Genomic DNA, 15,000 nt, shown 5'->3' on the forward strand with positions numbered 1-15,000 from the left:
TAAATGGTTCTTACTACTTAGTGATGGTTGATAGTTTTTTGAAATGGCCTGAAATTTGTAAGTCTTAAAAACCAACCTCCTCAACTGTGATAAATTTTTTACACAAAATGTTTGCAAGATTTGGCATCCCAGACAAGATAGTGTCTGACAATGGAATGCAATTTGTGTCTAGCAAATTAAAAAAATTCTGTGAAACGTTCACAGTAGAATATATAACTAAGGCATCATACCATTCCAGATCTAATGGACAGGCAGAATGCTTTGTTGATACATTCAAAAGAGCCCTTAGAATATCAAATAAGGAAGTCACTGACGAGGTAGCTCTACAACAATTTTTAAGAGTGTGCTGTGTGACACCAAATCCGAATACACCAGCAGGTAACTCATTAGCAGAGCTGATGTTTGCAAGGAAAGTAAAATCAGTTTTTAATGAATTGCTACCTGGTAAGAAAAGAAAAAGTGCCAAGGAAGACATAATAAAATTCTTTAAAGTTGGTGAAACGATGAAAACAATTGAAAGCAGAGTTGGGAAGATGATGTAATTACCAAATGCTTAGGTAAAATGATGTATTGGGTAAAAAGTAGAAAAGGCACACAAAAGAGACACGGGAACCAACTGAAAAAGAGATTCATGGAAAGCGAACCAAACAAGCTGGAAGAACTGATGGAATGGCTGTATAATATGTTCCAAGTACCAATGCCACTGTAGTTGATTGAACCCAGGCATATAAGTGAGAGGAAAAGAAACTATACAGAGTTCCAAAAAATAGATGCCAAGCACAAAAAATATTAGATTGTATGAAAAAAAAGTAAAAAAAGGGAGGTGGGGTGAAAAAAATTATTGCTAAATAACATGAAAATTCCTAAGAAAAACTTAAAAGGGGAAATACTGTAGGGAATTAGTAATAATGGGAAGCCTCTCCCACATGATGAATGGAATAACCTAGTCACTATAAGTAATAAGAAGTACATGAAGTACCAGAGTCAGAGATAGTTGTGTCTTTACTGATTTTACTAAGTATGTAGTATATCAAAGTAAGCGTTATAACAATCCAACATTTTAAGGATTATAACAATTTTGGTGCATCTTCTTATTAGATGGCTGTGAGTTAGGGTTATATGTGACCTTGTGATTGAATTTGCTTGTTTGTTGTGTTTTATCATAGTAGGGAGCTGCATTATTCAATGAAGTATTAGAAATTCTTCCATGGATATTATTTACAAGGTCCTGAAATTTATAGGTGGATTGTAGGAATATATATATTAATATACATGCTAGATTAATATAGGGCAAGCTAGCAGAATCATTAGCATGCTGGGCAAAATGCTTGGCAGAAATTCGTCTGTCTTAACATTCTGAGTTCAACTTTCACCAAGGCTGACTTTGTTTTTCATCCTTCTTGAGTCTATAAAAAAAGGAGCAATTGAGACCAGTGGGGTTGATCTAATCAACATAGTCCTGTCTCCAATATTTCTGACCATTCGAAAGCAATATATTTTAGATAATTATTTATGAATTTTTCAACTAGGTTTGTTGTATTTTTCAGGAATTTAGTTAGAGATGAGATAATACCTAAGAAATTTACTATGGTCAGGTTTTTGATAGTAGTTATTTTAAGGTCAAAATTACTGAGGCTGTTCATACAGCCTCTTCTAAGACAATTTATTATATGTCTATTGACATGCTGGAATACAGCCAACTATCATTATATAAACCTCTATGCAGTGTGGTGAATTTTTTTTTTGAATGTTTGTAGTGTATATAAACCGAAACTTTTGCATACTTCTTGTACTGTCAAATGATCCTTAAACTAAGGTGAACAAACCCCTGATCTACAACCTGGTAATCGAACTATGACCATCTTGTCCTCCTTTTTAAGGAACAGTGTATTTTAGATTCCATTATCTAATGAGTTCAGCTTTTAATATGGTAAGGAATGATGTGAGAGAGATTTAGTGATTACTTTTGCAGCCTCCTCATTGGTTCAATACTTCTTCATTAAGTAAACTTGAGTAAGCTAACTTATGAGTTTGCTCTGGAGATTAATATACATAATGGATAGTGTAATAGTTGAGCATATGATCATATGTGTACTAGTCTAATACATCATTCTCTTACTCTATGTGTTTGATACAAAACAATGCAATACTAATTGCTACTAAGGCTGGTTAGTTATGTAGATTCTCTGCATAGCAAGTCTGCTTCTTCCCCTTCTCAAATACCTTACTCAACGTCAACTAGCATAAACCCCCACTTGACCTGAGTTTTGTCATCTTGCAAGCTACATAGTGACCTCAGTAGTTATGGTGAAATGAATAAGAAGCAACCGTTGCATGCTGTAAAGTGTCTGGCTTCAGGAAGAGCATTCAACCATAGAGACCATGCTGAAACAGATAGCGAAATATGAAACAGTACTTGGGTTCATTGGATCTTGTCAAACAATACATCCCATACCAGCATGGAACATCGGCATTAAATGATAATGATGATAATGATGATGATGATGATGATGATGATGATGATGATGATGATGATGATGATGATGATGATGATGAAAGATGTCCAAGCAACAGTTGAGAAGGTAAGCCACTAATTTGACTGAAAAGAGGTAAAGAACAAAGCATAAGGTAACAAGGAGTTAAGGTCAGTAGTCAGTTGATATCACAAGTGAAGTCTCACAACAGCGATGAGGTACCAGTGCGCATTAAAACCACCAAAGGAAGTCTCTAAAATGATGTACATTTTCTTCTGATGATTCCATAGGCTTTCTAATGACTGGTCTGCAGATCTTCTAACTAGCAACGCTTTTGTCTGTGAGTTGTTTGAATATAGACATTGTCCTTTTTAAATTATCTTAAAACAATGTGCATGTGTATGTTTGTATAGAAGGAGTAATTACTAAGAGTAAAAAAAAGGGTAAAGACCCCTTTCAGTCATGAATGAACATGGGATTGCATCTAGAAAGATCCCCTCTAAGGCACAAGTTCAAGCAAGGTCACTTACAGAAGACCAGCAGTCACCAGCCTCCCCTCTCCACACCACTGATGTTATTCAAGGGAAAGGCAAAGGCTGATACAGCTTGGCATCAGTGACGTCACAACTCATTTCTACAGCTGAGTGAACTGGAGCAATGTGAAATAAAGTGTTTTGCTCAAGAACACAACACACAGCCCGGTCAGGGAATCGAACTCACTACCTCATGATTGTGAACCTGACACTCTAGCCACTGAGCCATATGCTGGTGTGTTTACGTCCCTGTAACTTAGTGGTTTGGCAAAAGAGACCAATAGATTAAGTACTAAGCTTACAAAGAATAAATCCTAGGGTCGATTTGCTCGACTAGAGGCGGTGCTCCAGCATGGCCACAGTCAAATGACTGAAACAAGTAAAAGAATAAAAGAATATATAAAACAATACACTTAGTGTTATCTTTCCTGTTTCTCTTTCCTTCAACACTGTCAGCCGTCTCATTCTGTCTTCCCACTTTACTTTCACTTTTCCCTTTCCCACTTTGATTCATCTTTTCCAGTCATCATCTCTTCTGCCTACTCTATTAGTGATGTTGCCCTGGCCAGGGAAAATATACGATGGTGAGGAGACTCTTTGGTGTAACAGAGGACGAGGCAACCTTGCTAGTGCTGGTGCCACAATAAAACGCATCTAATATATACTGTAAAGTGATTGCCACTAACATAGGTCTAAAAGGACACATTGGTTTGTCATTTGAGGACATAGCAACTTCTCTGGTGTTGGCAACACAATAAAATGCTCCCAGTACACTCAATAAAATAGTCTGTGTTAAGGTATCAAGGGAGGTGCATGGTCTAGTGGTTAGGGTGTCAGCACCATGATCATAAGATTGTGGTTTTGATTCCAGAACCAGACGACACGTGTTCTTGAGCAAAACACTTCATTTCACGTTGCTCCAGTCCACTCAGCTGGCAAAAATGAGTAACGCTGTGATGGACTGGCGTTCCGTCTGGCTGGGGAACACATACGCCATTGAAACTGGGAAACCAGGCCCATGAGCCTGGCTAGGCTTTAAAAGGGCGCATTTATTATTTTTATTTTTTAGGGTATCAAGCAATTGAAATGAAATGTAATAATGAGGTGTGTACATTTGATACATCTAAAAGTGCAAGAGCTGCAAATAAAACCTGAGTCAGACAGTCAAGACTTGTCCAAACGATACCAGTGTGGAAAGCAGACATAAAATGTAGATGACGGCTATGATGTTGGTGATGATGGTAGCAACAACAATGGTGGTGATGATGATGCTGACAGTGATGGCAATGATGACAACGATAATGACCGTGCCCATGACAATGGCAGCAACAACTATGGCAACAATGATGAAGGTAGCTATGATGGTGCCGATGCCAATGGTAGCAACGATGGGTGAAGGCAACATCAGTGATAACAATGATGATGACGATGATGACGATGATTAAAATGATAATGATAACATGTGCTTTATTGGTTTTTTTTATTTTTGGAGGAGAGCTCTTCACATCAATTTCTCTCAAATTATGTTTGTTTCAATAGTAATTAGAACCTAAAATATGCTTCTTCTTTCTTCTTTCTTGCTCTTTCATACATTGTAGTCACAATATTGTTTTCCCTTTAAATTGAAATAAATAAAAAATGTTAGCTATAAGAATAAATTCAAAAAAATAATATCTAAAAATATTTCAATATAAAACAATAAAAAAGCTAAATAAATGAAATATCTTAAATGAAATATATTTTTATTGCTTCTTTTTCTTTTTACTTTTTATTTTCCAAGTATATATATATATATGTATGTATATTGTTTTAAACAGAAGTTATAGTGAGTGTCGCAAGATAAGAATTATTCAAGCTTTTAAAATCTTCACAATGTGGACAGGTCTGTAAAGTAAGTCCAACATTGGCAGCAAAATGGGGAAAATTCTTCCTTGAATACAGCAGAATATTAACACTGAATAAACGGTTTTATTTCTATAAGTAATGTTTTATGAAATAAAGATTCCTACTCCAAAATCAATATTCAATAACAAATGAAAAAAAAAAAAAAAGAACCATATTCATATATATGTGGTGTATTGATTTTTTAAATTTCTTTTATTTATTTATTTATTTATTTATTAATCTCACTCTGTTAATTTGTAAAATTATTCATATGTTTTCTTCTTTTATTGTTTTCAATTTTTTTTATAAATTAAATATGAAAATTCTTTTTTTTATTCCAATTTTTTTTATACTTTTATAAATAATATCAACTAATTAGAAAATGTGAGTGTACATTAATATAATTAAACACTGAATAGAAGCAGCTGAATTCTATGTAACAAAATTCAATGAGAGAAAGAATGCAAGCTAAATATCTATCTCCATTGTATTTCTTTCAGTATTCACTTCCATAATCTTCTTATATATTCCTTTAATTGACTTTCAATGAACATTGAAAGCAGACATCTTTGGAATTTTTATAGAAGAATAATGAAATGTTAATTTTTTTTATAACATTATAACAATTTTTTCTATTTCTTTTTTGTTTCTGTTCTTTTACTTTATGTTCCCTGAAATTTCCACAATATAATACTGTATAGAATAATTGATGCTTTTTTATGCTGATTGTGGTGTTGAAAATGATAATTTGATTCCTGATAGAAATCTTTCGGATGAATTCAATGTGTATGGCCTGAATAAATGATGTTTACTTCTCCACAGACATCTTACTCTAGTATTAACTATGTTATTACTATCCAATTGTAAATGGCAAACCTGATTCAGTACATATAAAATAAGAATAATAAAAAGGAAAAAAAAGAATGTTAAAATTGCTGGAAAATGACCTCAAGTTTGGATAGATTTGTACATTCTGTATTATTCTTTTCCATTAGAAAAGCTAGGAGATATAAAAATATTTAGATATGATTTTAGAATTGGCAATATTGTTCTGAACAAACTTGAATTGTAAATGGAAGATAACCTTATATAGACACTCTATTTGTACAGTTAACCACAGTAATCAGTTTTCAGTTTTATTGTATACAATCTTGGGAAAAAAAAACAAGCCTTGATAAAATATTTGTTTACTTTATATCATCCATGGAATCAAGCTAGCCTTAGATATCTAAGACTTTTCTCTGGATATGAAAATAATGATATAGGCAAAATTCAGTTTGGGGGAAAATTTAGGTCTATGATATAGTTGTAAACATTAGCAACTCACATGAATTTTAATATGATATTGGTGAAAGTATTTGTATTTCTTGATTACTGCCTCCGTCTTACTTTTAACATTAACAACTTCTGCTTTCTTTTGTTCAGCATAGTATCCACATTAAAGGTTTGTTGTCTAGTTTTTAGTGTATCAGGATCATAAGGTCGGGGCTTCAAATTCTGGGTATGAAACATTTTGTCACAACTGTTTGGATGTCACTTATTTGGCATCATTAACTTGACACTGACTTATTTGACAATAGATGGTTCTATGTTTCTCTTGTTTTCTCCCTACCCTGCACTCTCTTTGTCCCTTTCTGTTTCTGTCTATCTGTATTTGTGTTTATGTGCATTAAAAAGAAAAGTGTTTATGTCAATTGTGTTCAGTTAATAAATTGTAATGTCACCTTATCTTCCTTTCTGTCTCTAAGTACTTCCCTCTGTGTATGTATATTTCTGCTTGTATATGCATGTGTGTGTGTTTGCCTCTGGCACCAAAAAAGTCCACTTGTTAAAAAATAAGTTGTATGTCCAGTCAGCCATGCCAATTCATCTGAATCCAAACAGCTATTCCATCAATTCCTAGACTGGGCTGTTCGAGGTATCTGAGAAAAACATTTCATTTTATGCCACTCCATTCTACTCAGCTGAAATTGTGTACCAGCTTAATACTGGTGCAACACTTTCTCTCACAAACTGCTACTTTCTCACTAGGTTAAGAAGTGAGAGGGTCCAGATGATGCCTATATCTACTTGTGATTACATAAGCATTTAAAAGCAATTAACAAGACCATAGTATGTATAACCAGATCATACTCAGTTGTAAGTGACAACTATATTCATCTTTTTTTTATCTACATTCAATGCAGGTATATTCTGTGGTGTATTTAATCTTTATAGCCATGAGTATTACAGATTTGGAGGTAATCTTTTGACAAGTATAGTTTGAAATTCAGTTTCAGTTCCCAGTGGAAGTATTTCATTTAAATTATGTTGTTAATACTCTTAGAATAAACATGTTTAAGCAAGACTCGCTACTTCATTTCTGAAAATGGGAGAAGTACTAATGCAATGATGAATAACTCAGAGCATGAAAGGTCAAGAAATTGACTGTATTTCACTAGCAAGAGGGATGAATAAATGTCTCTGTGTTGATTATCTCATTTCTGAGTCCTTGAAGAAATGTAATGCCTGGTCACATATTATGTAAATTTTGTTTAATTAAAATTAAAAAGAAGAAAATAACAAACAAAAAACAGTATGAACTTTTCTGATAAAACATCAAAATTTAATAATATTTTATTATATAAACACGAAGTCTGTGGAGAATTGTGACTTTGTGATGTTCATGGTTTTCTCAGAATCATTAGCAATGTCAGCTTTGCAGACCGAGTTTTCCAACTTTAAATAATGTAAATGGAATTGTAACATCAGATAAATTATAATTGTCATTATAATTGTCATTTTTATAGATTTTATTTCTTGATGAGACAATTCCCTAAGTTCTCATATAATGAAAACAGCCAATAAACACAAGTTAAAAGAAAATATTTCTTATGAAATGGCTGCTTCTTTAACATCTGGTTGTGAAATTCTGTTCTTGCTGTAAATCAAACTTAAATTCAGAAATAAAATGATCTTGGATATTGAAGCAGTTATTGTTTTTCTTTTACAAAAGAATATTCCTTTTAAATAAATAAATATAATTTTGAAAATGCTATAAAATGTTTAATAAGTTTATTGTTAGTATTTCTTCAAATTTTTATTTTCTCAAAGAAAATGTAACTTGTAAGTAGTCAAACACTTGATGAATCATTGAAATCCATATCTTTTGTAATCACAAGCTAGTGAAATATCACTGGTACCATCTTATACAAGCAAGAATGGCTACTGTACGTTTCAGAAGTTAGCTTCATAACAACATTATCGAGCATTTGATCCTACTGTGTTGAACCCAGAAAAAGAGTATTATACTATCACTTGGTTCATGTAAAAAAAAACAAAAAAAACATGTGAGTGAAATTTGCTTGAGAGAAACTATGTGAAAGGTTGTATGTGTGACTGTTGCTGTTCTTGAGTGGATACATATCATCTGTCTCTGTGTTTAACACCATCACCTAGACTTTGGCCACTTTTAACATCCAGTGTTGAAGTCAATCAGGCAAAGTTGCTGGTCTGAGGGTATACTTCGCTTCCTCCAATGAGTTCCAGATGTCAAGAAGTGGGTAATGGATATTGTATTTCTATATCTGAGTTAGTAATGAAATTAAACTTTAAAAACACACCACTACCTAGGTGAGGTACTAAACTTTCCTTGCTCTATTAACTAAAATGGTGTACTGAACTAACTCATCATATTCAGTAACAAAATATAAAAAAATGTAAATATTTCCAAAGTCTTAGATGATTGCAAGGAGGTGGAGTTTAGCCGAATTTTTATAGCATTGTACTGATGAGAGATATAAAAGAAAATTGCTGGTCTACATCAGATAAAAAAAAATTCCAGATAATCAGATAACTATTTCAGACAAGTTTGATCTTCCCATATTGAAATCCCCTCACACTTAATAAACTAAGTATTTATATTATTCGTGGGATGATACAATTTTACTTCACTCTCCCTACAGATACATTCATTTCTTTATCTTTTTTTTTTTTTTCAGCAATACTCTTTACTCCACCTTCATAATAACATCTTTTACTTTTCACTCACAACAGAAACATTTATTACTTACCCACCCTTTCCACAATATCACTCACTACTTCCATTCAGCCCTTTCAATATAGCAGTGAAATCTCACTCAAATCACACCTTAACACTTTCTAAACATCTTTATTTGTTATATCTAGAGGAAGGGGAAGGTTCAGGCATTTCACAGGCCTTAGACTGATGAAAGTGAAGCCATTAACATTCTGCTTAAGCTGATTAACAGTTGATGGCTGCAGGATAGACATGCTGGGATGGCACTCCAGATGGCCAACATCCTGAAGGAAAAGGTCGTGGTTTCATGGTCAGAATGGGGCTTCAGACATTTGTCTTCAGTGCAACTTGAATGATAAGAAAATGAAAGATGAATTGGTAATGCTTGAGTGAAGGTGGCACAAGACCAGCCAGCTCTGAGAAGCTGAGGTTATTTTAGTCGCATCTGAAAATGCAAAGAAAGGAGACAGATATTTATGGGCCATAAGTTGGAGTGTGTTGACAAATGATTTCATGACAAAAAAGAAAGACAAAAACATTCTAATATGTCCTTTAAAAATATTGCATAATGTAAACATATTAACCATAACAACTCTGCCTTCTCACATGAGGTGGTCATGGCTTATATACCTTTATTTTTTATTATTGTTGAGTCCAGAGGTAGAACCCACGAAATTTACAGGACCTCCAAGACTACTGAAATTGATACACATCTTTGACTAGAAGTGTGTTGTATGAGGATTTACCTGGGTTCAAACATCAACAATTTCATTATTTATTCCTTCAGTGCAGCAAAATATATTGTTTCACTGTGGATGGTCAAAAATAAATGAATTTCTTTGACAGATCAATTATATGGCAGAATGAGACAATTGGGCATAGCAATTTGGATGCTTGGATATTTGGCATGGCTGACAAGATTTTGAACCTGTTTTGGCAACAGTATTTTTTGACACCAGAGGCAAACACATATGCACGTTGAGAGAGAGGGAATGAAAGAGAGAGAGAGAGAGGGGGGAATGAGAAAGAGAGAGAGAAAGAGAAAGAGAGGGATAGAGAGAGGGAGAGAGAGTCATTGCAATACATTGATTTAACACAATTGAGATAAACACTTTCCATCTCTTTTGACACATAAAGAGAAATAGACTTACACATGTAGAGAGAGAGAGAGAAGGGGGAGAGAGGAGACAACCAGACAGAAAGACAGACAGACAGCCAGCCAGCCAGCCAGCCAGACAGACAGACAGACAGACAGACAGACAGAGAAAGCCAAAGATAGTTCTTACAGCATTGTTATTCTAGTAGTGAGAAGCTGTTGATAGCATCTTCAACAGTTCTTCATATCTGGAGAAAGGGACATTGTGAACAGCCTCCTACAACTCTTCTCACTGGACAATTAAATTAAATTGGAAAGACAGACAGACAGACAGACGGACAGACAGAAGACTGACCCCCAGTTCTTGAAGGGTACTTTATTCATTGATCTCAAAGTGATAAAATGCAAGACAGAATTTAAACTCAGAGAGTAGAGACCCAAAACAAATAATACAAGGGATTTTATCTAACATTTTAATAACTCTACCAATGCACTGCCTGGTGGACAGTGTATTTTGTTATCTTCTATTTATGTCAGCCATTGAACTACGGCCATACTGGGGCACTACCTTGAAGGGTTTTGTTGAATAAATCAACTTTAGTAGTTATTCTATTAGTCACACTTTTACTGAACTACTAAATTTTAAGAATGTAAACAAAAGTGAAGGTGCATGCTTACAATCATGAGGTAGTGCTTTCGATTCCTGGACTGGGCTGTGTGTTGTGTTCTTGAGCAAGATACATTATTCACATTATTCTTGTGCAAGATACATTATTTCACATTGCTCCAGATTACTCAGCAGTAGACATGAGTTGCGATGTCACTGGTGTCAAACTGTGTCAGCCTTTGTTAGTGGCATAGAAAGGGTAGGCTGGTAAGCACCGCTGACTGCCAGTTTTCTCTAAAAACCTTTCCTGGATTATGCCTCGGTGCAATCCCACGATCATTCATGACCAGCTGGGGGGGGGGGGGTCTTAACTTGTTTACCCTAAACAAAGCAACTCTAATTGTCAAACACAAAGGCATGCACACACACACACATATGATGGAATCCCTCACTGATTCCCTATTCTAAATTCACTCAAAAAACATCAGTCTGCTCCAGGCTATGGTAGAAGACACTTGTCCAAAGTGCCAAGGTGTCATATTTCAATGCATCAGTACTCAGAGCAATGAAAACCCTTATCTTTTCTTAACTGGACATGTCTTCCCTATGGAACTATGAATAATATCTATCAATCGATCATCCATACAAAACAGTTTACATTAAACTGGCTTCACACAAAAGACAACTAGGATCCAGTTTGCCAGTGTAAAGGAGAGTAGTGAGGATTGCCAAGTTAATAACCACATTAATAAATGCTGCAATTAAAACAAAAAGACATTGCTCAAACATTGATCATCTTGTGCTTGTTTGTGTGTGTGTGTGTGTGTGTGTGTGTGTGTGTGTGTATCTGTGTGTTTATGGGTGTGTTTATGTATGTGTGTGTTTATGTGTGTGTATGCTTGTATGTGTGGGTGTGCTAAGTGTGTTTATGTGTGTGTGTGTTTGTGTGTGTGTGCACATGTGTGTTTATGTGTTTATGTGAGTGTGTTGAGTAGATAATCTTTTGCTGGTTTTGGTCATAATACTGCTTTCGTGATAGAATATTGCTTTCATGTGTTTAATTGATTGCAGTACTTATTAGTCTACACACACACACACACACACACACATAGAGCATTCATTCATTCCTGACATCCATTTTTACCTACTAGCAGGAGCTGGATATAAATTTGTTAGTTTGTTGAGGTATTATTCTACAATTGGATGCCCTTCCTGTTACTAACCTTAACCTGATTTTCAAGTCAGGGCCTTTCATCTTTTTAGCTCACATGTTAAAAGCAAAGACCAACAGGATCATATATTTACTGGAAATATCAACATGACATCATGGAGTTTGGTCTAAGGTGCAGAATGCAAATATACATGCATGCATATTGTCTACACAGTGAGAACAAACTCTTTACAGCATGGTTTCAAAGCAAACATCTTAACCACATGCCCATGCCTACAGAGAGTTGGGCGGTTAAAAAGTTCACTTCGCAACCCAGTGGTTTCTGATTCGGTCCCATCGGTCGCACTGCCAATCAATATCTTATGAGTGAATTTGGTTGAAGGTGACTGTAAGGGGCTTGTTGCATAAATGCGTATATACATACAAATATACTTACATACAAACATGTATACATATATACATACATACATATATACATACATACATTTATGTATGTGTTTGTGTGTGTGTGTGGAAGTGAATATGTGTGTTGGGTCTTTTACATCTCTTGACACTTGTGTTTTGATTGTAAACATTGACATCATTCATACAGAGGGTGTCATTTGTTTGCCATTTTTCAGGAAAACACATCTAGCCTTTGATCTCTTCATTGTTTGAAGTTCTAGGGTGTATATTACTTTGTTTGGAATCAGATGCAGGTTTTGTTCAACAGGGAGAGCTTCTAACCTTAGAGAACTTGTTGCAACAAGGTTACACCTGACCCTTGGAAGCATGAAAAAGTGGACATCAAAGACATGATGAAGATGAGGATGTCTATTATGATGATGGTGAAGATAATGATGTCTTTTATGATGCTGGAGATGACGATGACAATCATGATGATGATGATGACATAAATGATGATGACAACTAAGATGATGATAGCAATGACAATGATGATGAGGATGATGACAGTGGCGATGACAGTGATGATGGCAATGATGAAAGCAAAATTAAAATTTTGATGATGATGACAATGATGAGAATGATGATGATGATAATGATGAGAATGATGATGATGATGATGAGAAGGATGTTGCTGTTTCTGCTGTGTCCCTTTATATACTGTGGTGTATGTAAGTGGTTCAATAAAATAAGAACAAGACTGCAAAAAGCTTTGTGATGAATGCAGTCGGCTAAAATCCTCAATGCCGGTGCCCTGGCATGGCCAGAGTCAAATGACTGTCACCAGTAAAGCAATAAAAGAAATAATACTTGGAAATATCATGAGTAGTTTTTTTTTTTTTTTATTTATTCAGCAAAAACGAAACAAACTAAAGAAAGAATAATCAAAACGATATGAAAATCCAATAAATAAGTAAATATATAATGTGATTTTCTGTCTGCTGATATCAATAGAAAGTTTGATAAATGTAGCTGAACTATACAGAATGAAGTATGAGCTTTCATATCAAACATTCTGGTTGGAATAATGAATATATTGTAAGTAATTATCTTCAGCAAAAGAATTTCTCTGTTTGCAAATCACTTATATATATTTCAATGTAGCATTTAGCTCTAGTGAAAAGCTCAGTGAGTATTTCTAAGCTTATCCATTATTTCCTTCTCCTTAAGCAAATAAGTCATTAGGGGAATGAATTCTATTTGTTATTTTCTCTTCCTTTTATATCTATTTTAATCCATCTATATATAACAAGAAACAAAATTTTGTTTTATCAGATTATTTAAATAATCGTAGTTATATTACATTAGCTTTTAAAAGGCTTTGTCATAATCTTTAATCCCTGCATGTAATCTAGTTTTAGATCTTGTGAGTTTAGTTATCTAACAACTAAACAAAGGTAGATAGGGAAAAGAAATTCTCTGTATTCTAAAATAGAGATTGTCTTTGAATATAGAAGACATAAAAAGTTGAATTCTAGGTAGGTAATTTTGACAAAAAGTAATTTATATCTTTTATTCAAAAATAATACACACTGCGATACCTATTCAGAACTAAAAGAATAAATTAATATTCAAAATAAAATAATAAGGATGAAAATAACTTGTAGTTTGCTTTTAATCATCATCATCGTCATCATTGTTGTTGTCGTTGGCATCATCATTGTCATCATCATCATTGTCATCACCATCAACATCATCACCATCAATATCATCACTGCCATTGTCATCATTGTCATTTAATGTCTATTTTCCATGCTGGCATAGATTGGGCAATGTCAAGCTCCAATGTTGGCTTTGGCATGGTTTCTATGGTTGGATACCTTTCCTGATGCCAACCACTTAACTGGGTACACAGGGTGCTTTTTACATGCCACTAGGACTAGTAAGTTGCAAGATGGGAAAAGAAAAATACCTAAAACAGGGAAAAGATAAAAAGCTCCTAAGTGTGTATTTGAAAGGTGGAGGTGCCCTTAATCTAAGTGACAGGAGGTTAGAGTGTGACAGAGGAACATGTACAGGGTTTTTTTCTGTAGGGGAGATACATGGTTACCCTACATTATATAAGGGTGAGACGTAGCAGGTGAAAAAGAGGAAAAGATGGTAGAAGAAAGTAAAATACAGAAGAAAATGTATCAGAAATGATGTATAAAAAAAAAAAATTAAAGGTTTTTTTTAAATATAAAAATGCAATTCTTACCACAGGAAACTGAATCCAGTTCTTCAGAAAAATGATGCATGGTGGCTTGTTTGAATTTCACTGTGTTCAAAAATTTCTGGAAGTTTGGTCTTGCTGTGAAAGAATTTCTGAGCTACAAGCCCAAGATATATAAAAAAATAAATATGATTCATATATATCAAATTCACATTTATCACTTTAAACTGTATGCTTTTTTACCATTACTCATTTTTTATTATTATTATTATTATTATTATTATTATTATTATTATTATTATTATTATTATTATTATTTTTATCATCATTATTATTAAATGAGAGAGCAGCGCATGCCATCAAAGTGACACCGGGGTAAAATATATGAAGCCCAGTATACCCATCATGGCTATCCATCAGATAAGGGTACACCAAATACATGCATCATAACCATATGTGCATGACATGGTGATCTCATATGAAAATAAACAGCTCATGACTTTACAAGTATGGCCCTGCAAAGTCAAGTTAGAATTTTCTTCTGTTTGAATAGCCCATCCAGCTCAAAAGGTCCGTGAATAAGAGTTGTTTAAGGATGTTGAATGAAACACCCATGTTTCC

At 34.2% G+C, this 15,000-nt stretch overlaps 1 protein-coding gene across 4 annotated transcripts in view; it reads right to left on the reverse strand.

The window, feature by feature from the left end:
- Positions 1-7,469: 7,469 nt before the first annotated feature.
- LOC106872390 (protocadherin beta-15) overlaps positions 7,470-15,000 on the reverse strand; it is a 236,074-nt gene continuing 228,543 nt past the window's right edge. For all 4 annotated transcript variants that reach the window (XR_016244309.1, XR_016244308.1, XM_089362726.1 and 1 more), the window contains 2 exons: positions 14,425-14,536; positions 7,470-9,354 (listed from right to left, as the gene is read on the reverse strand). Coding sequence is in view for 2 of the 4 variants with exons in the window: in XM_089362726.1 (XP_089218852.1) it covers positions 14,448-14,536 (89 nt within the window). In the remaining 2 variants the exon portion in view is untranslated. The remainder of the gene's footprint in view (positions 9,355-14,424; positions 14,537-15,000) is intronic.

Source organism: Octopus bimaculoides, chromosome 14 (genome assembly GCF_046866305.1).
Source record: "Octopus bimaculoides isolate indiv1 chromosome 14, ASM4686630v1, whole genome shotgun sequence".
NCBI lineage: Eukaryota > Metazoa > Mollusca > Cephalopoda > Octopoda > Octopodidae > Octopus > Octopus bimaculoides.